We start from the raw sequence: 19,007 nt of genomic DNA, 5'->3' as shown, positions 1-19,007 counted from the left end.
AGTTATTATAGTATAAAGTGTGCCAGAAGCTGTTGCAGCATTCACTAAACTCTGCCATGTTTTTTGTATAACCAAAGTGAAGACCTCTGTAATGATCTTAGCTGTGATAACGTTCTCATTTCTGTGAGAAGTGCTGACATTGGCATAAACTTGCTTTCCTTGCTCCTTGCAACAACAAAAAAAGTGTCAGACTGAAACTATCTTGCTTATCGTCACACAAACACAACCAGTTTGACTGGTTTGTGCAGGGTTGAGACATCTCGATTGCTCAGTACTTTGGAAATGTGAAACACTTGAATAGAGTGAAATATCAGTCACAGCCTGAAATAAGATCTCCAGTCCGAAACTGTGAAAAATAAAGTTTTCTCTACTCAAATATAAGCCTAAATGTTTTGTACGGACAAATGATGTGGTATCATGAAAGTAGACACCTGTCTATTTCTCACACTAAACCTGTTAAATCTTCTAAATACTTTCCATTTTTCTAAATTAGGTTAACGCCAAAAAAAAAAAATACAGAAAATCTGAATGACTTTTTTAAACATGGTCTCACATTAATGAGTCACATGGAAACAAAAGAAAACCATTAAACCAGACAGATGTCAAAGCAAGGCAATAAAAGTTCTTCCATTCAGAAATGTTCTAGAAAAAGACAGATTTGACCTTTTTTACAGCAATGAGAAATTCCCTCATAACCTCGCGACAACCCTGCTCAAAGGTTGTTATTAATCCTCTCATGGATTTAATGACAACGTCTCTAACAAAAAATAATTTAACTGCTTTCTAACCAGCAAAAGCTGCCAAGCACACAGCTCCTCGTAAGAAACAAACGGGGATAGTAGAATATGGGTATAGTCAGATATTGTGGTGTACAAACATATTTATGTCATGTGAATACTGCCTTTTGTATCTTTTTAAATTTTTTAAATGTATTTATTTGTTAGGGACAGTTCATATTAATGAACAGCTGTAACAATTACAGCTGTAAAAATGCCAGATTATAGCAGAAGTGCTAGTTTCCATCTGTTGTCCCTAGGTAGGTAACAGAGAAAAACAAATTACAAATAAAATACAAAGGCACAAGTGACACAAGACAATAATAGAGGTTAAAGGTTAAAGGTGGTCACAGACTTGGTTTTCTTTTATCCACTGTTTGAGGTGTGTTTTGAAGGTTGCATATGTTTGTGAGTCTCTTATTGTGAGTGGGAGAATATTCCAATATGTAGTTCCTTTGACTGACAGAACAGTTTGTCCGAATGTAGTGCGTCTGTATGGGACCACCACAAAATAATTATATTGTATGGGCTTTATATATTATTATTATGATTATTATTTATTTTCAATAGGTAGACAATAGCCTATTAGCTATGTTGCTAAATAGTCTACTGTTTGACATTGGGCTAACCAGACATGATTTTTTAACTTGAAATGGTCTAAGTTTATTTATCAGGCTTTAACAATTTTTCCAAAAAGCTGATAACACTAGTAGGCCGAAATGAAATTTACAATGCATGATTACCATACTGATTTAACAGGAATTTAGCGCACTATAGGCTACAGCCAAATTTTAGGGCTTGTCAGATTTGAACCGAGCAAATATATCAAAGTTGTACTTTTAGGTTGTTGTAGTTCGCATACATTCCACCTGTCCACCTGTCCTATGAGCTGTAGCCTTTCATCACCTGAATGTGACAGGTGCAGTTTTCCTTGTGACTGTACCACCCTGTCTTTAGCGTTTTTTTTAAATGTGGGCGGAGTTTGAGTTTCTGGAAAACTCCCTGAGTCTCTGGTCTGAACTGAGTGGAGTCAGAGAGCAGACACACTGTCGGAGGAGAAGGGATACCTACCTGTTGGACAGCAGCGGAGTCTGGTTTAAATTAATATTACTTCGTTTGACTTTCTTTACTTCACCTGTTTTCTACTCGGAGACGGTCAGAACCTGAGGCTTCAGGATGACAGACACTCTTTTACCAAACGGCATTAAAGGCAGTGGAGGAGAAAACACCTACTTCAAAAAGGTGAGTTTGCGTTTCGTCTCGTCACCTTCCGAACAGAAAGAGACTACTGAATATCCGCCTACTGTTCAGTGAGAGAGAGAGGTTATTCACCGTGGAAATGTGCACATATAATGACGTTTACTTTCTGTCCCGGCATGTATAGTGCTTGACTTTAATTATTTAATTAATTATCGCTCATGTAGCGTAAAATAACACGAGAAACTCATTTACTATCACACTCTCATCCTTTCCCCCTCTTCATGACAAACTTATTCTGTTGCTTTAATAGTTGGGTTATTTCCATGGATAATGAAGCCAAACAATTTCAGTGTTTTACAAGCTGTGGCCTCAATTAACTGGCAGGGGAAACATTTCAAAGTAAACCATAAAATAAATCAAAGTTTTATTAAAAGCGCCTCATGGAAGAGCTGACGATTTTTTATAAAAACCCACATTTCTTTGTAAAAAACCCCCAAACAAACGTAGTGTTTATACAATCAATAGCTTAGGCTACTTTAGCTCCTGATGTGTCAACAACAGCAGCACTGTCATCTCCATCTGGTAGTGTGTTCGTGTGTTTGTGTGTGTGCGTTTGTGTTACTCCAAGAATAGCAGTATCTCCTGCAGTTACTGATAGTGGGATAGGCTGAAAGGGCAGTGACTAAACATCCCATAAATAACGTAATCAGCTGCTCCCTGCTGTTGTCAGAGGGGTGATGGTGATAGGCAGTGATAGGCTACCCCTGGTACATTTAGGCAAGATTAGCCTTCTGCACTTGCTTAAGTTTTTGGCATGCTGGGTTTGTTAATACTTTTTTTTTTTAATCCTGTGAAAATAGTTCAGTATTTCCACAGAGCTCTGTTTCCATTTGTCTTCTTAAAAAATACATAATAAATGACTGGTAAAATACCCTTGTCATTGAGCTCTCTATTCTATGAGCTGCACACATTGGATGCTCTGGATAACTGCATCAGCTGGACGATTCTAATGTTAAATAAAGTGACAAGTAGCTGCTCGTCTGCTCCTCAGATAAGAGGATTCATGCCTGCCTTTATTTGTGACCGAGTTAAATACATTTAATCATGCTCATTAGCATTAGCATTCAATGAGTCAGGACCAGCAGATGTACTGTTACGAGTACTTTGTTTTACTTTTTGTCTATTGTCAGTTTAACATTATAATGCAGGAATAAACTGATTTGTTGGTTGGACATCGGTATCGGCCAAGTGTGACCTGTTGACAGACATCGGCCCATCTGCAAACAATGTGGCATGCACCGATTTAAGTTAAAAGCCAATGTTTATAACTTTTGTTGCATCAACATTTTTGCCGATTTAGGGAAGAGTTGTTTTAATTTGAAGTCATCTCTTGGAGTTATGACCTCAGTCTGGGAGTCTTACACAGCGTCTCTGGGATGGATCAGCGTCTTGCAGTTTGTAAAAACCTTGGGATCGAGTTGGCTAAGTTGTTATAAATAAACGTCCCTGGCCCTGATTTTCACCATTTATGCATCATCACTATTTTTAAGAGCCTTGACTTTAACCCAAAAACAAAAACAAAGTGGTTTTTGTCGTCTGCCCCTAGCTGAGAACCACAGGTCTACATGAAGGCTATGAGAAAAACAGTAGTTGGGTAATAAACTTGTGTATTTTACTAAGTTCCCTGTCTGCCATACTGTGGACCATGTGCTAGTGTTCACAACTCGACTGTTTTTATAGACAAGCTTGTTTAGATGGGCATCTGAACGGGGCTTTTGTGCCTTACAATCCCTCCGAATCCCCCTCTGAACGCTGTCTGGATTTAGGTTTTGTGCTGCACTTCCTGTGTCTATAAAAAGGTCAGTGGGAGCCAGAGTCTGGCACTGTCATAGGGCATGAAGGGGCACTGAGGAGCCTAATAACTATTCACAAGCTGAAGCTATATCCTTCATTAATGTAACTAGTCTAACCTTTTCCATGCTTCCTACTCTCTATATTTCCTTTGTCCTTTATTGAAAGCTCAGGGGTTTTTACTCTCATTGCAGAAACCTGTATGAAAACGCATGCACATTTACTGAAACCACAAAGCAATGAGTTCAGCGTTCTCATTTTGTCATGTTTAAAAGATTTGCAATTTGGAAAGTTTTTGGGTCGAATTTACACCAAGCGGAGCCAAGATGATCTTTGCTTCCATGCTCTGTGCCCCACTTTCCTCCTGGGTGAAAACAAGTTTAATGATTTACAAGGCCTCGGTACAAGGCCTCGGCGGGCTCGGCTGATGCTCCAGGGAGCTGCTGTGGTTCAGGGCTCCCTTCCCAGCCCTCCACTGTTTCACCTCCAGCTGGCTGAGGTCCGACTGGATGGTTGCAGGATGGAAAGATGGCAAGACAAAAGGCGGAATAGGCATGTTTCTTCTCCTCATCCTCCTCAGCCATCGAGAGCATTGACGTAGAATCTGGCCAGAGGCTGTCCTGCAGCCAGACCACAGACACAAATTGACAACATGTGTCCCATGGTGTACAACCCAGACGAGCTCCTTGGACTTGGAGACACACTTAGAGTCCCTCAGCAGTTTGTTTAGGAAAAAAGTCAAATGAGAGGTGCAGCTGTGATCAGATATTGTATTTTTTAGCTTTCACTAAAAGTGGGTGTCTTTTTTAGATTGATTCATGAAAGTGTCCTCTGGTACTTGGTTGGATTTAGTTTGTGAAATCAATGACGTAACTCTCACACGAATTCAGCTCAACACTCACTTCAACAAGTGAATATTTGTTGTTTATTTTTAGGTGATCTGGTTAACTGGCCCAGTTGGTGTTGCCCCTTCTTGGTTAGTTTCCAATCTAATTCACCAGTTACATAAACCATCTAACTCATGGAACGTTGCTCTACATATCGTGTGTGAAGCCTTTGTTATATAACAGCAGACTGATTTGCTGGCGGATGAATTTGAATATGGACAGGACTGTCTCTGTGTTTCGTGCTAATGAAGTATTTTGTACTCCCAGAGAGAAAGGCTGGACTGTTTATGACGGGGTTCAATTCCCCGAGTGGTTCAGTGGGTTACACAAGTTAGGAGCTGAGCCAAAACTAGAGGGTTCACTGCCATGGGTCACTTGATGTGATGCACAGACAGTTTTCATTGAAGTAGTGTGAGTTGTGGAGTCACAGAGAGGTAGTACAGCTTTATATCTTAGCTCTTCTTTTTTATTTATTTTTGATCTCTTGAGATCCATAGAGATCAAATGCACAGCAGGGAACTTCTCCACTGAGGGTGTCAGGCCAATCCAAAGATTATCCAAAGACATAGTTTGTAGGGGTGTAAGCCGCACTTTTTTTTTTTTAATGATACAGAACTTTTATTTAGAAAATTATTTGTAATTAGAAACATTTCTTAATATCACAAAGTCTTCCATGCATGATTTTGTTTGGTTTATATTCAGTTGTCTGCAGGATGATGTGATGAGCCCATTTCATACAATCAGAGACATTTATATCGACTTCCATAAAAAACTTCATTATGTGATTACACTTAATGAGCTCTTCCAGACATGTATAGCAAAAACATGTTTTTCTTTAAAAATATATAGTCGTCAGCTTTGAATATATCTACATAGGTGTATCTTTGTACCCCTAGTATTTTGATGATGTCCTGAAGTAACATGGAGTCATGGTAGTTGAGTTGATGTCTCTTTGAAGTCCTAGCTCATGGTGAAGCATTTCGTCATTTAAAGCCACACCAGTATTGACTCTGGTTTGGTTCACGTGTACATGTGTGCGTTACAGAGGCAAGCAACGAGAACAGAACACATTGCACACATCATTATAAGTCTATCCAAACACTGGTGAACATTTCAAATAATGGTTTGCTGACGCATGATCTAGTTGTGTCCTTGGAAGTCATAGCTGCTTGTGGAAAAAATAAAAAAATTCTACTTTAGATGAGATCAAACATTTCTCTGTGGTTGAACACAGTGGGAAAACATTAGGCATAATGAAAGTGTACAACTTAGCAACATAAGTAGCTTATAGAAATGTCACATATTGTTCCTTTGAAGATCGCCTATTTGAAGCGTAATGACAAAAGCTGCTGACCTAGAGTTGACTCTGTAAAACAATGTCTGAGACTACCCAATACAGGAGATCCACAATCTCTCCTTCTATATTTCCTAGAAGCAGCAGTGTTGTATTAATCCATCATGTACACTTATTAAGTGTCGTATACTTTATTTTACATTTATAGCATTCGAAATATATTAAAAAAACATTTTTTTTTAGAGCCGTAAAATATCTGGTTTCATGTCTTTTACCTGAAATTTCTAAGATCATGTGACAGACGGGACAGAACCTGATTGGACAAAGTTCTTAAATGAGTCTGAATTAAAGCTCTGTAATGGAAATGACCACAGAGACTCACACTACATTTCTTATGGATGATGCATGAGGTAAGCGGTCACAAGTCAACTGATCAGTGTAAAGTTGCTTTTCTGGATCACGATCATTTCTAGGAATGCTTGCACGAGTTGAAGTTTCATTTCAAACTACACACATAGCAAATGGAAACATAACGTACTGCTATAACTGCTATGGTAACTATCAACAACAAGCCCCTCCCTTCATCTTTTCAACACACGTAGCTCATACTTTTGATATAATGGATGACGTGACAACATACTTTTAAGAAGTCCACGCCCTCTTCAGTTATAAGCTCATGTCCTCAGCCTCCATCTAATAATAGCTGCTGCTATGTCCAGCGATGCCACACCTTCTGATTTCTTTGAATCAGCTCTATTGTGAAATTAACAAGGCTTTCATTCATAGAAATGGTTAATCATTACACTTTCAGGTCACTGAAGTGTTTGTACAGGAACACTCAAGTCTCTACAGTGGAGTCATACAGAGCAATATAACTAGAACATACCTGGTTTCAGGTGACCCTTGTTTCCTGGATGACGTCAAATTCCTCGGCCCACCTTTTGATAACTCTTTTTACTGGATGTTTGAAGCATAAAACATGACTCAGATCTAATTAAGTAAGATGTGACATGCAGGGGAAACTAAATTCCAGTCCCATGAGGTCACATCAAATATTTAAAAAGAACAAAAAGACAATGCCTTTGAGCAGTATCATCAATAGGTATTTTTTTGGCAGTGTTATACAGCTGAGAGTAGAAGCTGACAGGAAGCAAAGGGGGGGACAGAGGCCAGAGGGGGATGAAATGTAATAAAGCTGCTGGATTCTAATGCAGGATGTGGCTTTTATTTGGCGTATGTCTCCAAACATTTGACTAAAGAGTGAGCCGATATCAATAGTTGTTGTATCCTGTAGTGTCTCAGTTAGCTAGATCTAACTGCTGACCTCTTAGTCAGACAAATGACTTCAGTGTGTCCGAACTTGAGGGCTGGAAACAAACTGGTTTTACTGAGCTGACTGGTCTCTGTGCATCATGTGTTTTTGTTGTCATCTGAAGTACAGTAGACACACCTCTGCTTTGCTGTGTGAGTCAGTCAGTGTGAATGTCTCAGGCTAGTTTATCTGTGCTTTTGTGAATGATGGCATGTTGACACAGTGAGGCTGTGGTTGTGATAAGGACGAGGACACACAGTGCAGCTACACACCGGACAGTAGCTGCGAACACAGAGTGAGAGCAAGTCTTTGGATCGAGTACAGAGATCACCCACACCCAATAATTCTGTGTTACTCTAAAATTACTGAGAAGAGATAACTTAAAAAATCACGTAGAAATGTAAATATTTGGAGGTCAGAACCACTTGTATTGACCAGATAACAAGATTCCTCATGAAACCTTATAGAACTTAGGATTTTCATGATACCAGATTGTTCCACTTTGATAAGATTAAATAATGGCTACTTGTTTTGATACCAAGGCAACAAAAATACAAGTCATAAGCACCCTAAAGTGAGTCATTTTTAGGGGTGTCAGCATCAACGTGTTACTCTTGATTAATTAAAGGTCCCAAATATATGCATTATTTTTTTTTTATTAAATTAATTGCATGCTATTTTGTCCCTATAGACACTCTAATAATTCTAGATACAACCCTCATCTGAAACATGTTTTATAAGCCAAAGTTGAAACTCACTAGATGTATTTATGTGGCTTCTAACGTTGTTAAATTTAAAGCTTATGGAAGCTAATTGATTATTTCATTAGCAGACTACTTGACGCTACATTGACTAACATTGACGGTACTGTTCCATTTTAGTTCACGTTAGCTCGCAAAAATATGATGTTTGAAGAGTTGTATGAGCAGATGCCTTCAACATCGTGGATATAAACTTCAATCAAGTTGCCGTAAAAGTGTTTTAAATCTTTTCTGGGATCCTGGTAAATTCACCAGCCCATAAGTTGATTTGTTCGAAGGAAAGGTTCTGGTCCAGCAGTGAGGTTTCATACAGACTTCACTACACGCTGCTCCTTTCCACCCTGAAAAATAGTCACCATGAAAATAAGGTCAATTGTTTCCAAGGCATTCATTGAAATGTAAGAACTATCAATACCCAAGTCAGTTCACATTTTTCCACAATGTACGCAAAATGTTTCCTCTAACGATGCAGTTTCTCCCCATATTTTAATCTTCTGTTAGTTATCTTTTGCTGACATGTGTTTTTGCATCTCTTTTTTTTTTTTTTTTCAGGGTTGTAGCCCGTTCGCCCAGACTGGACGAAGCAAACTGCAGAATAAGCGAGCCGGTCTGAACCAGGAGATCATCAAACAGATGAGGATGAGAGCCGGAGCTGAGAACCTGCTGAAGTAAGAACAAAAACTGATGACTGATAACTCATGCTTACATAATACTCTACACTCGTGTGTCAGCTTAATTTTAAACAAAGCGTTCTTAATGAACAGTAACAGTGAATCATTCCAAAACTGACATTTTAATGCAAAACACAAAGAACCTGAGGGTTTGAACTCCAACACAAGCCATTACAGTTATGAATGTGTATGTGTTACATGCTGTTTATCTCTTCCGGCTCCCCCATTCATTCATCATTCATCCATCTGATGGTATAGCAGTCTGTTATGTCACTGTGGTATATGTGACCTCCAGTAAACTGTAGTCGTCTGTCATCGCTCTGTCATTAGTTGTCATGAATTCTTGGTAAGACTTAAAACAACGAAGTGGGCAGACAATATTCCCTGATAACAATCTTGAGGAGGAGCATTCCTCGTACCCTGACAACAAAGAGCTACTGTGACATGTGGCTTGGAGGACAACCTAACAGAAATGTCAACATCGCTGAGCCTTTTGTATTTTGATTATAGGCTGCAAACCGCGAAGGTTCCTGTTAGGGTTGGGTCGATAGACGGTGCCAGTGTCCATCACAATATGGGTGTCATTGACCCCAACCACTTTAAAGTGATTCCAAAGCCAAGACTTTGGTTGTTTCATTATTAAGTTTAGTGCATCACTAAATTCTGATTGTGTAGCAGCCTTCATATGTCTCATGTTTTTAGTTGCATAATGTTGAAGTGTCTCTCAACGTCACCTGTGAAGGTAAAGCATCAGACGCACTGCACAGTCAGTTAAAGTAAAAGTGTGCATTCACCTAACTTCTCCACAGTCTGTATCTAAAGTGGTTTAGCTCACTTCACTGGCAGAGACGGACAGAGTAGCTTACACAATGTACAAACAAACAATTTACATACTACAGTACACTTAAACAAGGACAACTCAGACAAAGTAGCGGGGACACAATGTACTAAACTATAAGAAAAACTAATAAAACTGCTATATACAGCCCTTATACATGTCAAAAGTACCGATATATAAGAACAAAAACAACACTCGTAGGAGACAATAGTGCAATGGAGAGTGTAAAAGTGTAAATAAATAAAAGGATAAATACTGATATGGATGAGATTGCTATAAGAGGTAGATGGTGTAGTATTCCCATATTAACAGTGACAATGCTCTGCTTCCATCACAGTTATTGGGACACATTGTCTGTCTTAGAAGTGTCAGAGTATGTGTTGAACCTCTTCCTTTCATGTCAGCCGCCATATTGATCGGAGCAGCCACACAGCCTGCGCTGCTGCGTCCACAGAGGATGCATAAGGGATCTTCTCAACTTTTTTTTGCTTTTCCCACACAGTTCTCAGCGCAAATAGACGATCAAAATGATAAATATTTAAAGAAATAACTCTTTTTTTTTAAGTCAAACAACCTGTTCCCCCTTCTGATTTTTGTCTGAACTAAATATGACAGTATGATGGAGAGGGTCCTGGAGCAGTAGCTCTGCAGTAAGCGTGCAGCTGACAGGCTGTCTGTTTGGACTCCACAGGTCTGAGTCACACTCAGTTAATAGTGGGTAGTGTGTCCCAGATGTTTACTTGTGTGTTTAACAAGTTTTCAGCCTGTGTTAGTTATGATGATGTGGTGTCTGCAGAAAAACAATCCCACCACAAACGTGGATATCATCGTCCATGTTGACGTTTTACTCGTGTCATGATTATGTAGACATTCCCTCACCTGTTTTCTGTCTTGGTTTGAGACGGGCTGATTATCTGTTGTCTGTTGGCAGGTATATCTACATTGTTTGATTATCATATGCATGTGAAGCTCAACAGGAAACAGCTGAAACTACAACTTCTTTTTTTAAAGCAGTAACATCATAAGCTTGAAGATAAACTCCCGCACACTGTCTTACTTGCAAACAAACATTTATTGGCAACGTTTCGGTACCAGACCTTCATCAGGTAAAAAAAGTCAGTCAAAGGTTTTTTTCTAATTTAAAGCAGTAACATCAACATAACCTTATACTGTCGGAGATTTAACCAGAACACAAAGTATTTCTCAAAGTCCTTGATGTCTTATAGCCACAGATGCCAATAATAGCGAAAAGATAATGTGTCTCAAAATCCATTTTGTGTTTATTCTCTTTGATTCTGAAAATGCAGCAGGATAGTCCTCTTTGCTGAAATATCTGCTCTTGTAGGATTCCTCAGTAGGTACAACTAACCAGAAAAACAAAGAAGTTAATCCTCCCACATAAACAACCTAAGGACTTTTTTTCTGTCTAGTTTGGCTTCTGCTTTGCACACAAACAACCATAATTACTGAAGTGCTTTTAACAATTTTACGCTCCTTGATTACATTGGACTTAGTTTTGCAACCTATGGTTCGAGCTTCGCCTTGAGCGCGAGCTTAAGTCTAATGCTTGAAGTGAATCAGGTATTCTGATGTGTTGTTTCAGTGTCAGAAATCAGAAGGGTTTATGGCCTGCTATTACAAAAAGTGAATCACAGCATACTGTGAAATAGATTGGGCAAAGCACACTTGTTCAGATCAGACTAAATCTCTGCTCCACCTGTCAGAAAGTGAAACATGTTTTTACAGAGTCTACAATATGCAAAAGAGCTTTTCATTGTGATCTAATGTGTAGCCCTCAAGGCAAATGCCTCTGAAAGGCTTTTAGACACGTAGTTGACTTACAAAATACTTTGTAATGTGTCACAACTGACCAAGTCAGTCACTTTTGTTTTAGAAAAATGCTGATTTTTTTTCCCGTCGACTGACTGAGTGGGTGTTAAGTGGTATTTAGGTTAATTATATGTCTTATTTCAGCTCAAAGCGTTAGCCTTGGTCAACTTTAAAAGGTGTTTTAGTTTAATGATGAGCACATTTAGGTTTATAATTGGATCATTTCGTGGTGAGATGAAGAATGACTTTCTAAATATCATGAAAATTTGTTTAGTTTGATTGGTTATTTATAGAAAATAATTTATTTGATTCAACCTTTCATTTATTATTGTTAGTTTGATTCCCGGTCTGTGTTTATGCTGTGACAGAGCAGTTTGATCTGTTTCCATGAAAACTTTTAAATGCAGCACTCCTCAAACCTGCCACACTGGAAACAAAAACACGTTTGACTTCACTTTCACTTACTTGGTAAAAGAATGGCTGCAGAAATGTGAAGAGTTAAATCAACAGCTGTGTGACAAAATGTAAACAGAAATGGAATAATGTAAGCTTCATAAAAAATTGTGTTTATGGCAGACTCACTGGACTGGATTTCATTATGTTATACAAAGATTCCTTTTGTTCTGCAGAGTTAATGTGTCTCAGAGCCTTTTTCACACATGCACTCAGGAAAAGTTCTAGAAAATGTCAGGTGGGGCTGCCTCTGAAGTGGGCTCAGGACACAGGACATGTAAAAAGAACAAAATAGAAATGGCAGATGATGCAACAGAGTCTGATGCTGCAATGACAGTTTTTGCCTTTACTGTATATTGATGCTAAATGTAATTTGACGACAAGAGTTTTGTAAATGTGTGTAGACACCAAAGCAATCAGGACGGTGTGAGTCGTTTATGTAATCTTTTCTCTCAAAGGTGAATGAGTTTAGAAAGTTTAGGCTGCAAGGTTTGACTTCCAACCTGGACACTTTGGTGCACGTCTACCTCACTCGCTCCTCCCCACATTTCCTGTCTTTCTTCAGCTGTCTTTGAAAAAAGTCCCAAAAATAATCTTAAGAAGGGTCATAGTTTTGCAAAGTGTAGCCTCACATTTACCCAATGGGTTTTCAGAGCCCCCACATTCCAGTAGTACTTCACAGTCGGTCTGCCAAGCCAAGGCCAGCGGCAAATGGACTTGGTGGTGTGTGTGTGTGTGTGCGCCCACCCAGCTGCAGCACAGAGAACAGCCTGGATGCATTTTTGAGTTTCAGGTATTATTCTCTCAGGTTTATTATCCTCAGTCAAATACAGTGTGCTCCACCTGTGTCCTCCATCTGTGTTTGGGAGACAGTGGGCATGACAGAGTTGACATGTGATCCTACATGCTTGAAAATGGAGCTTGAATCTGCCGTCTGTGCAGAAGTATGGCCCTCTGTATGCTGATATTCTGTAATATGCTTTCTTAAAAATGTCTTATTAAGAGAGGTTAGTTAGAGTCATTATGAAGCCATGAAGAACCCATATCTGTGTTTTTCTTAAGTAAACTTTGGGTCAGTCTCTGTCTTTTTTCATTTGGTGCGATCAATTTCCCAACCTCACTTTTTTTCTATTTCTCTCCTGTTCTGCATTCCTGTCTCTATCAGCAACAGGTGGAGTCAGTCTGGTCCGACCAGTTCTCTTCTCTTCTCTTCTCTTCTCTTCTCTTCTCTTCTCTTCTCTTAGCTTGGGTTAAGAGTGTGGTTTAAAGGTTATTCCTTTAACATTTAGAGAGCCCTCTCAGAGGAGACAATATATCATTTTTACAGGTTTAAAAGTACTACATGTGTAAAAACAAAACTTAAAGTAATTTATTAAATAAGTGTAATTATCCTTTATAATTACAATAATATAAGATCAGAACTGAATTAATCCTGAAGGAAATTCTTGAATCAGAGAGTTATTTTGTTCATCTGTTAAGAAACTAAAATGAATGTCATTACCAGTTTTCTCTTCTCAGGTCAATATGTGTTATTCTGCCAAAGATCTAAAACGGCCTCTTAAGAAAAGAGGATGGGGGAACTTCAGTGTAACCACTCATGCTGGTTTTACAGTCTGATTCTCACGCTGTGTGGATCGCTATTAGATATTAAATCTGATATTAATAACAGCCTTGGGGCTCTTGAGCTGGCATCTTTTCCATCCAAACCACAGCACCTCCACCTCCTCCTCCTCCTCCTCCTCCTCCTCCTCCTCCCCTCTGATGGTTTCGCCAGACCAAACCTCCTTAGAAACCCTCAAGCAAGCCTTAGGGAAGTGGTCGTGTGGTGTGATTGCTAAGCAGTGGCTGACAAACCAATTTGTTGCATAGAGAGAAAGAGCAGAGGGAACCGATTTAAAGTATCCACTGTTGGATGGAATAAACCTGCAGTAGACTTCACTGATTTTCATGAACAAATGTATATTTTATACGATTTTTGAGCTCATATAGGGTCACAACTGTTTGGCCAATATATAATGGTGCTTGTGGTGTATTAGTGCCAGGGCCTCTGCTGAACTTTTTAACTTCTGCCTACCCTCACTTCATCACGTCTCACCTGTCTTGTTGAAATTCACGTCCTCTGTAATTACAGGGTAGAGAGAGAGAGATCAGATGACAGAGTGTGTGTCTCAGACTGACAGCAGTGAAACATCTTTCACATTTTCAGAGCTGGGCGGGGATGTAGGTGTGGGGTTTGTATCCAATTAGTGACTATTGTACGATTCTATGTGTGAAGATTCCCTGTTTAACAGAGATAAGAATAAATGAGACCACTGCGTCTTTGTGTGCTCGTTTTTTACTTTGAAGCTCCCACAGACCGAGTGAAATAAAGGTTTGTTTTCAATCGCAGACAATGCATCATAAATCCTGCTTTACAAATGATCTAGACACTTTGTTTTAGTATGCAAACACCCACACACACACAACCTCAGATGTAATATTATTACCTTTTCTCTACTTTGCACTGCGAGCCCTACCATCTTTTGAGTACACATACACACGGTGGAAAAACAGTAAAAGATAGTAAAATGAAAAGTTGTGGACCTCTGACCTTTTTTGATTTCATAGATAAAATATTGTCCCATGGGAATAGCATGCAGGGACTGCAACTGTGATTCATAAATCTTGGTTAAGCTGTCGTGTGCTGGAGAGTAAATCAAGTGCACAGCGGGGCACAGTGACGCAGGTCTGTGGTCAAAAAATGCCAGTAAAGCACGCTTGTTTTAATAATCAGCTACAGGAAAATCTGGCTGCTTCAGAGCAGATAATAACAAGGCAGACGCTTCTCCCCTGTTTTTGTTTTTGTCCCATCTCATTATTTAAAAAAAAATGAAATGACCCTTTTTTCTCGTTTTCATTGATTGTGTCTCTGCATCTGTCTCTCTGCAGGGCTTCATCCAACAACAAAGTCAAAGAGATGGTTCTACTGGAGTTGAGCTACGTTAACTCCAACCTGCAGCTCCTGATGGGAGAGCTGGAGGGACTCAACAGCTCAGTGGAGGTGTACCAGAACACCCAGTGAGTACAACCATTCGTCTACTGGCTTAAGGACAATCACAGTACATTTATTTAAACAGAGAAATTAATTTTGAACGGCAGATTACATTTTTGCAGACTTGTTTGTTAGTAACACTTTAGATTTGAAAAACCCCTCAGGAATGAGGACTGTTCAGTGATCTCACTTTCCTCATTTGTTTGTTTATTTTGATTCCCATTAGCTTTAGCATAGCAGAGGCTATTCTTCCCTAGGGCTGTTGTTTAAATTTACTACACAATACATTATAGAAGTCACTTTATTATTCACAATGTATCACTACAAACATCTCATCACAATACATTCATTGATGGAAATCATCACACTATTATAAACACAGAGTTAGAAGAACATTTAGATACGACACTTTGGTGAAGTCATCGCGCTGTCTCTCATATGAGAAGAGCAGACAAGACATCAGTATGATAGTTAATGGAGGCTAAAGACTAAAAACAAAGATGGAGTGCACGAGTAAGCTGTTTAACTGGACCAGCTGGATTCTTCAGGAAACAAAACACAGAGCAACAAGGAAACAACGAGGCAAACTTTAAAGGCAAACCGAGATTAGCATCGAGCACAGAGCTCGTCTCATTGGGTCTGATGAGCGGGGTGTGAATGGGTGTGACGCCGCTGATAGGTTCTGGTGTTTTCTTTCTTTAAACGAGAGCCGAGTTCACAGGGGTGTGGAATAAAATGGAGAATGTATGTCATGAAGATGCACGCTTTGTCCCTGTCACGTGTCAGCTTAGACAAAGACATGACAATGGTTTAATGACTAAATGGAAACATAGAGGTTTATACAAGCAGTTACATTTATTTAAAATGTGTCATCCACCTGTGCCCTAGATAAAATCTTTATTTACATATTTACTGAAGCAAACGTCTGTTGTAATTTTTTTTATATTAAGAGAACACTTTTGTGTTTTTGTCTCAATTTTTAGCAATTATGATTGATGAACAGAACAACATTTTAGCATATAGAACTTTAACTTTTTAAAGAAACAGCTGGCAGAGTGCCATTTGATCATGTGTTTTTATTTCTTTCCAAAAAAAAGGAAGCCCAGAGATGCTCCAATTATTGGATAGTGATGAGCTTTAAAAGCAGCCAAAAGTGCTGATGCCTGTTACCACCTGTCATCATCTCCGTCTTCGACTGTCAGTCTGTCTGTTTGTATCAAAAAAGCAACCACCAATATACTATGTAATTTAAAAAAAAGGTTGGGGGAATATTTTAACTATAATCACGTGGGAGAAAAACGCAGAGAAAGTACAACTTCAGCAGAATAAGACAGAGAAGAGCAGGAAAAAAATCAAGCATGTGCTGCTAACCCGAGTGCTAACTTTTAGCTCCACGAGGTAACAGATGGTAACTGGCAGAATTTATAGTCATAGGTGAAGGTGACGATCAATGCAAGAAATATTTGAATGAAAAAAAAAAACAAGACTTATAATTAAATGGAAAATTAAAAACAGAAATGTGATTTGAATGCTCTAAGATTGAGACATGTCTGCTGCCAAGAGGCTCTTCTTGTTCAAAACACTTGAGTCTTTAATAAACCATCTGCCCAGCACACACACACACACACACACATACACATGCACACTTCTATACACACTAAATCTTCACTCTACATTTTAATGATGAAGTACAAAAATAATCATATACATAAAGCACAAATATAATGTTTGTTCTCCACAGGTTATAAAAACATGAAAGATACACATAAGAAATGCTTTTCATATACAAGCCAAAACACACAAATACACTTGTGTCTAGATGCCATGTTGCCCAGGACAACAAATCACAACAGACCGCTGAAGTGAAAACAAAGGTGGGGTGATTGTGGAGGTTATTGGTGGGGGGGGGGCTTGTTGTATTGTGGTTACTATGGTTACAGTTCTAAGGGTCATTGACAATAATCTTACCTTCTTTCAGTTTCAAGCTGCTACTATTGGCCATTTATATTATTTGTAAAAAAAAAACAAAAAAAAACATCCATTAAAAAAAGAGAATGACCTCATAAGGGATGTTTTTAAAGTTTGACATGAATCTGCGGATGATCATAAAACACCAACCGTTAAAGGCACACCCTGTTGAGTTTGTTTTGGATCAGGAGTGGTTGACCTGCTTTTAACTAATCACATTTGTGTTTTCCTCAGTGATTTAGCTGATAGTGCTACCTGCATACAATATTTGCTTTATGAATAACAAACAACCTCTAAGTTCACTAAATATAAGAAAAGATAAGATATACGGAAATGTCCCTTTGGGGAAATTTGTTCTGCACTCTTTCCTGCACTTCAAAAGACGATAAAAACATTCATACTGCAGAGAAAAAACAAACATCTCAACAACACATAGCTTCAATGGAACAAGCTTACACACATGCCTTCATCAGAGATTCAAATGTAGAGTTGTTTTTATGGCCATACCAGTATTCAGGTTTTATGGGAAAATGTATTACCCACCAATCCCAACAAAGCACTGATCTGATGCCATCATTTACCACCCCCCCATAACAATTACCTTGTTTCATCTTACCTGTAACAGCAGCCGATACGTCAATAATACATGTTATGGCAGTAAAGAGCGATTTCTGTTTAAATCAGCAAAGAAGAACATTGTCTGCTAGCAGTCAAACTTTAATCAGTTTAGCCAATTGTCAGCAATCAGTGCTTTACCATGACAAATTTTAATTAAAGATAACTAATACTGATAATAACAAAATAAAGTATAAAGCTGTGTGCTCTTAATTAATCCCAAACTGGGATATTGTTATGTTACAGAAGCAGGTAAAAAAACGGTTTTGGAACAAATCTAGATATACTAAAAAGAAAACATGGCAGACACTTTCTGCTGAAAATCTTCATGGACAAAGGAAAGAACTGATGTTTAATGTTGTTCAGCTGACTATTGAAGACCCTACATCTTTTCAGAGAGAAAGAGCTTGAACTCTGGGCAGAGATTATGACTTCTATCAGATGGTTTCATAACTAGGGGGGAGCAATCGTGACCCAATGTGAAAACCCCTTTATCTCACTAAATTCATTATATTGGAATTCAATAGATGCCTCTCAGTAGAGTATTAAGGCTTTTAGTGTGCTTTGTCTCGTGACATCAGGTGGACTTGTGTTGGGTAACATTCAGTCTCTTTGTCAGGCTGCTCACTGCTCCATCCACAGAAAACTGGCCTGCTGTGAAAATAACATCACCAGTATCCAACCATTGTGTGTCTGTTTAAAAGAAGATTCAACCCATGGAAAGTCCAAGGTGTTCACACAGCCAGATTAATAAAAGGCCAAACACACACAGGTGTAACGGGAACATGTGCGAGGGAATATTGGATATGTTTATAGCAGGTGTCACAGTGCGACGACGCTGCAGAGCCACAAAGGCGAGTTATCTTCCTTCTCCGCTCAGCCTGAAATACAACCTCAGAGTTCAGTAAGGGAACAAAAAAACCCTCCTCGTCTTTCTTAGCTTTTCCCACAGGTCCACTGTCCCCTGAATAGTCTTGTTATTTCTCTCTCAGACCAGATTCAGCTGGTTTTAGCACGAGGTAATGCATAACCGAAAGCACATATATGTGAATGGTACAGAACACGTGCTGCACATGTAGTGAGTGACCTTATTGAACTGCCCCATGAACTAATATCACTTCAACATTGTATTCTTTGAACTCCTAATAAATATAGGGAAAATAAAACTGGATTCATGAACGTTTTTCTTTTTAAACATCTGACATATTTTGTACAGTTCTGACGGTGTTATCCTCCTTGTGTCCCTTACAGAACCAAAATGTTGCTTGTGATCTGTGTTGTAGTGAATGTTTTAGATCCTCTGTGTAATGTTCTTGATCTGAGAACAGAGGCTTCTTAAATCAGCCAAAACAACTGATAAGACCAACACAAACGTGGAGATAAAGGCGGCAGCTCTTGGCCGCATTAATGAAGTTGCTAAATGAGATATAGAGGAGAGAATTGTGTGCACTCATCTCTTGTTGAGAAATAACTAGCAGGGCCCGGCCGATGCGGGATTTTTGTATTCCATACTGATACTG

At 38.9% G+C, this 19,007-nt stretch overlaps 1 protein-coding gene across 2 annotated transcripts in view; it reads left to right on the top strand.

The window, feature by feature from the left end:
* The first annotated feature begins 1,793 nt into the window (after window positions 1-1,793).
* Window positions 1,794-19,007, top strand: part of rhpn2 (rhophilin, Rho GTPase binding protein 2) — a 33,901-nt gene continuing 16,687 nt past the window's right edge. For both annotated transcript variants that reach the window (XM_061042392.1, XM_061042383.1), the window contains exons 1-3: window positions 1,794-2,018; window positions 8,634-8,749; window positions 14,802-14,930. In XM_061042392.1, the coding sequence (XP_060898375.1) occupies window positions 1,953-2,018; window positions 8,634-8,749; window positions 14,802-14,930 (311 nt within the window). In that variant the 5' untranslated portion in view covers window positions 1,794-1,952. The remainder of the gene's footprint in view (window positions 2,019-8,633; window positions 8,750-14,801; window positions 14,931-19,007) is intronic.

This window comes from Labrus mixtus, chromosome 1 (genome assembly GCF_963584025.1).
Source record: "Labrus mixtus chromosome 1, fLabMix1.1, whole genome shotgun sequence".
NCBI classification, from domain to species: Eukaryota; Metazoa; Chordata; class Actinopteri; order Labriformes; family Labridae; genus Labrus; species Labrus mixtus.
This window is presented reverse-complemented; position numbering and strand designations above follow the sequence as displayed.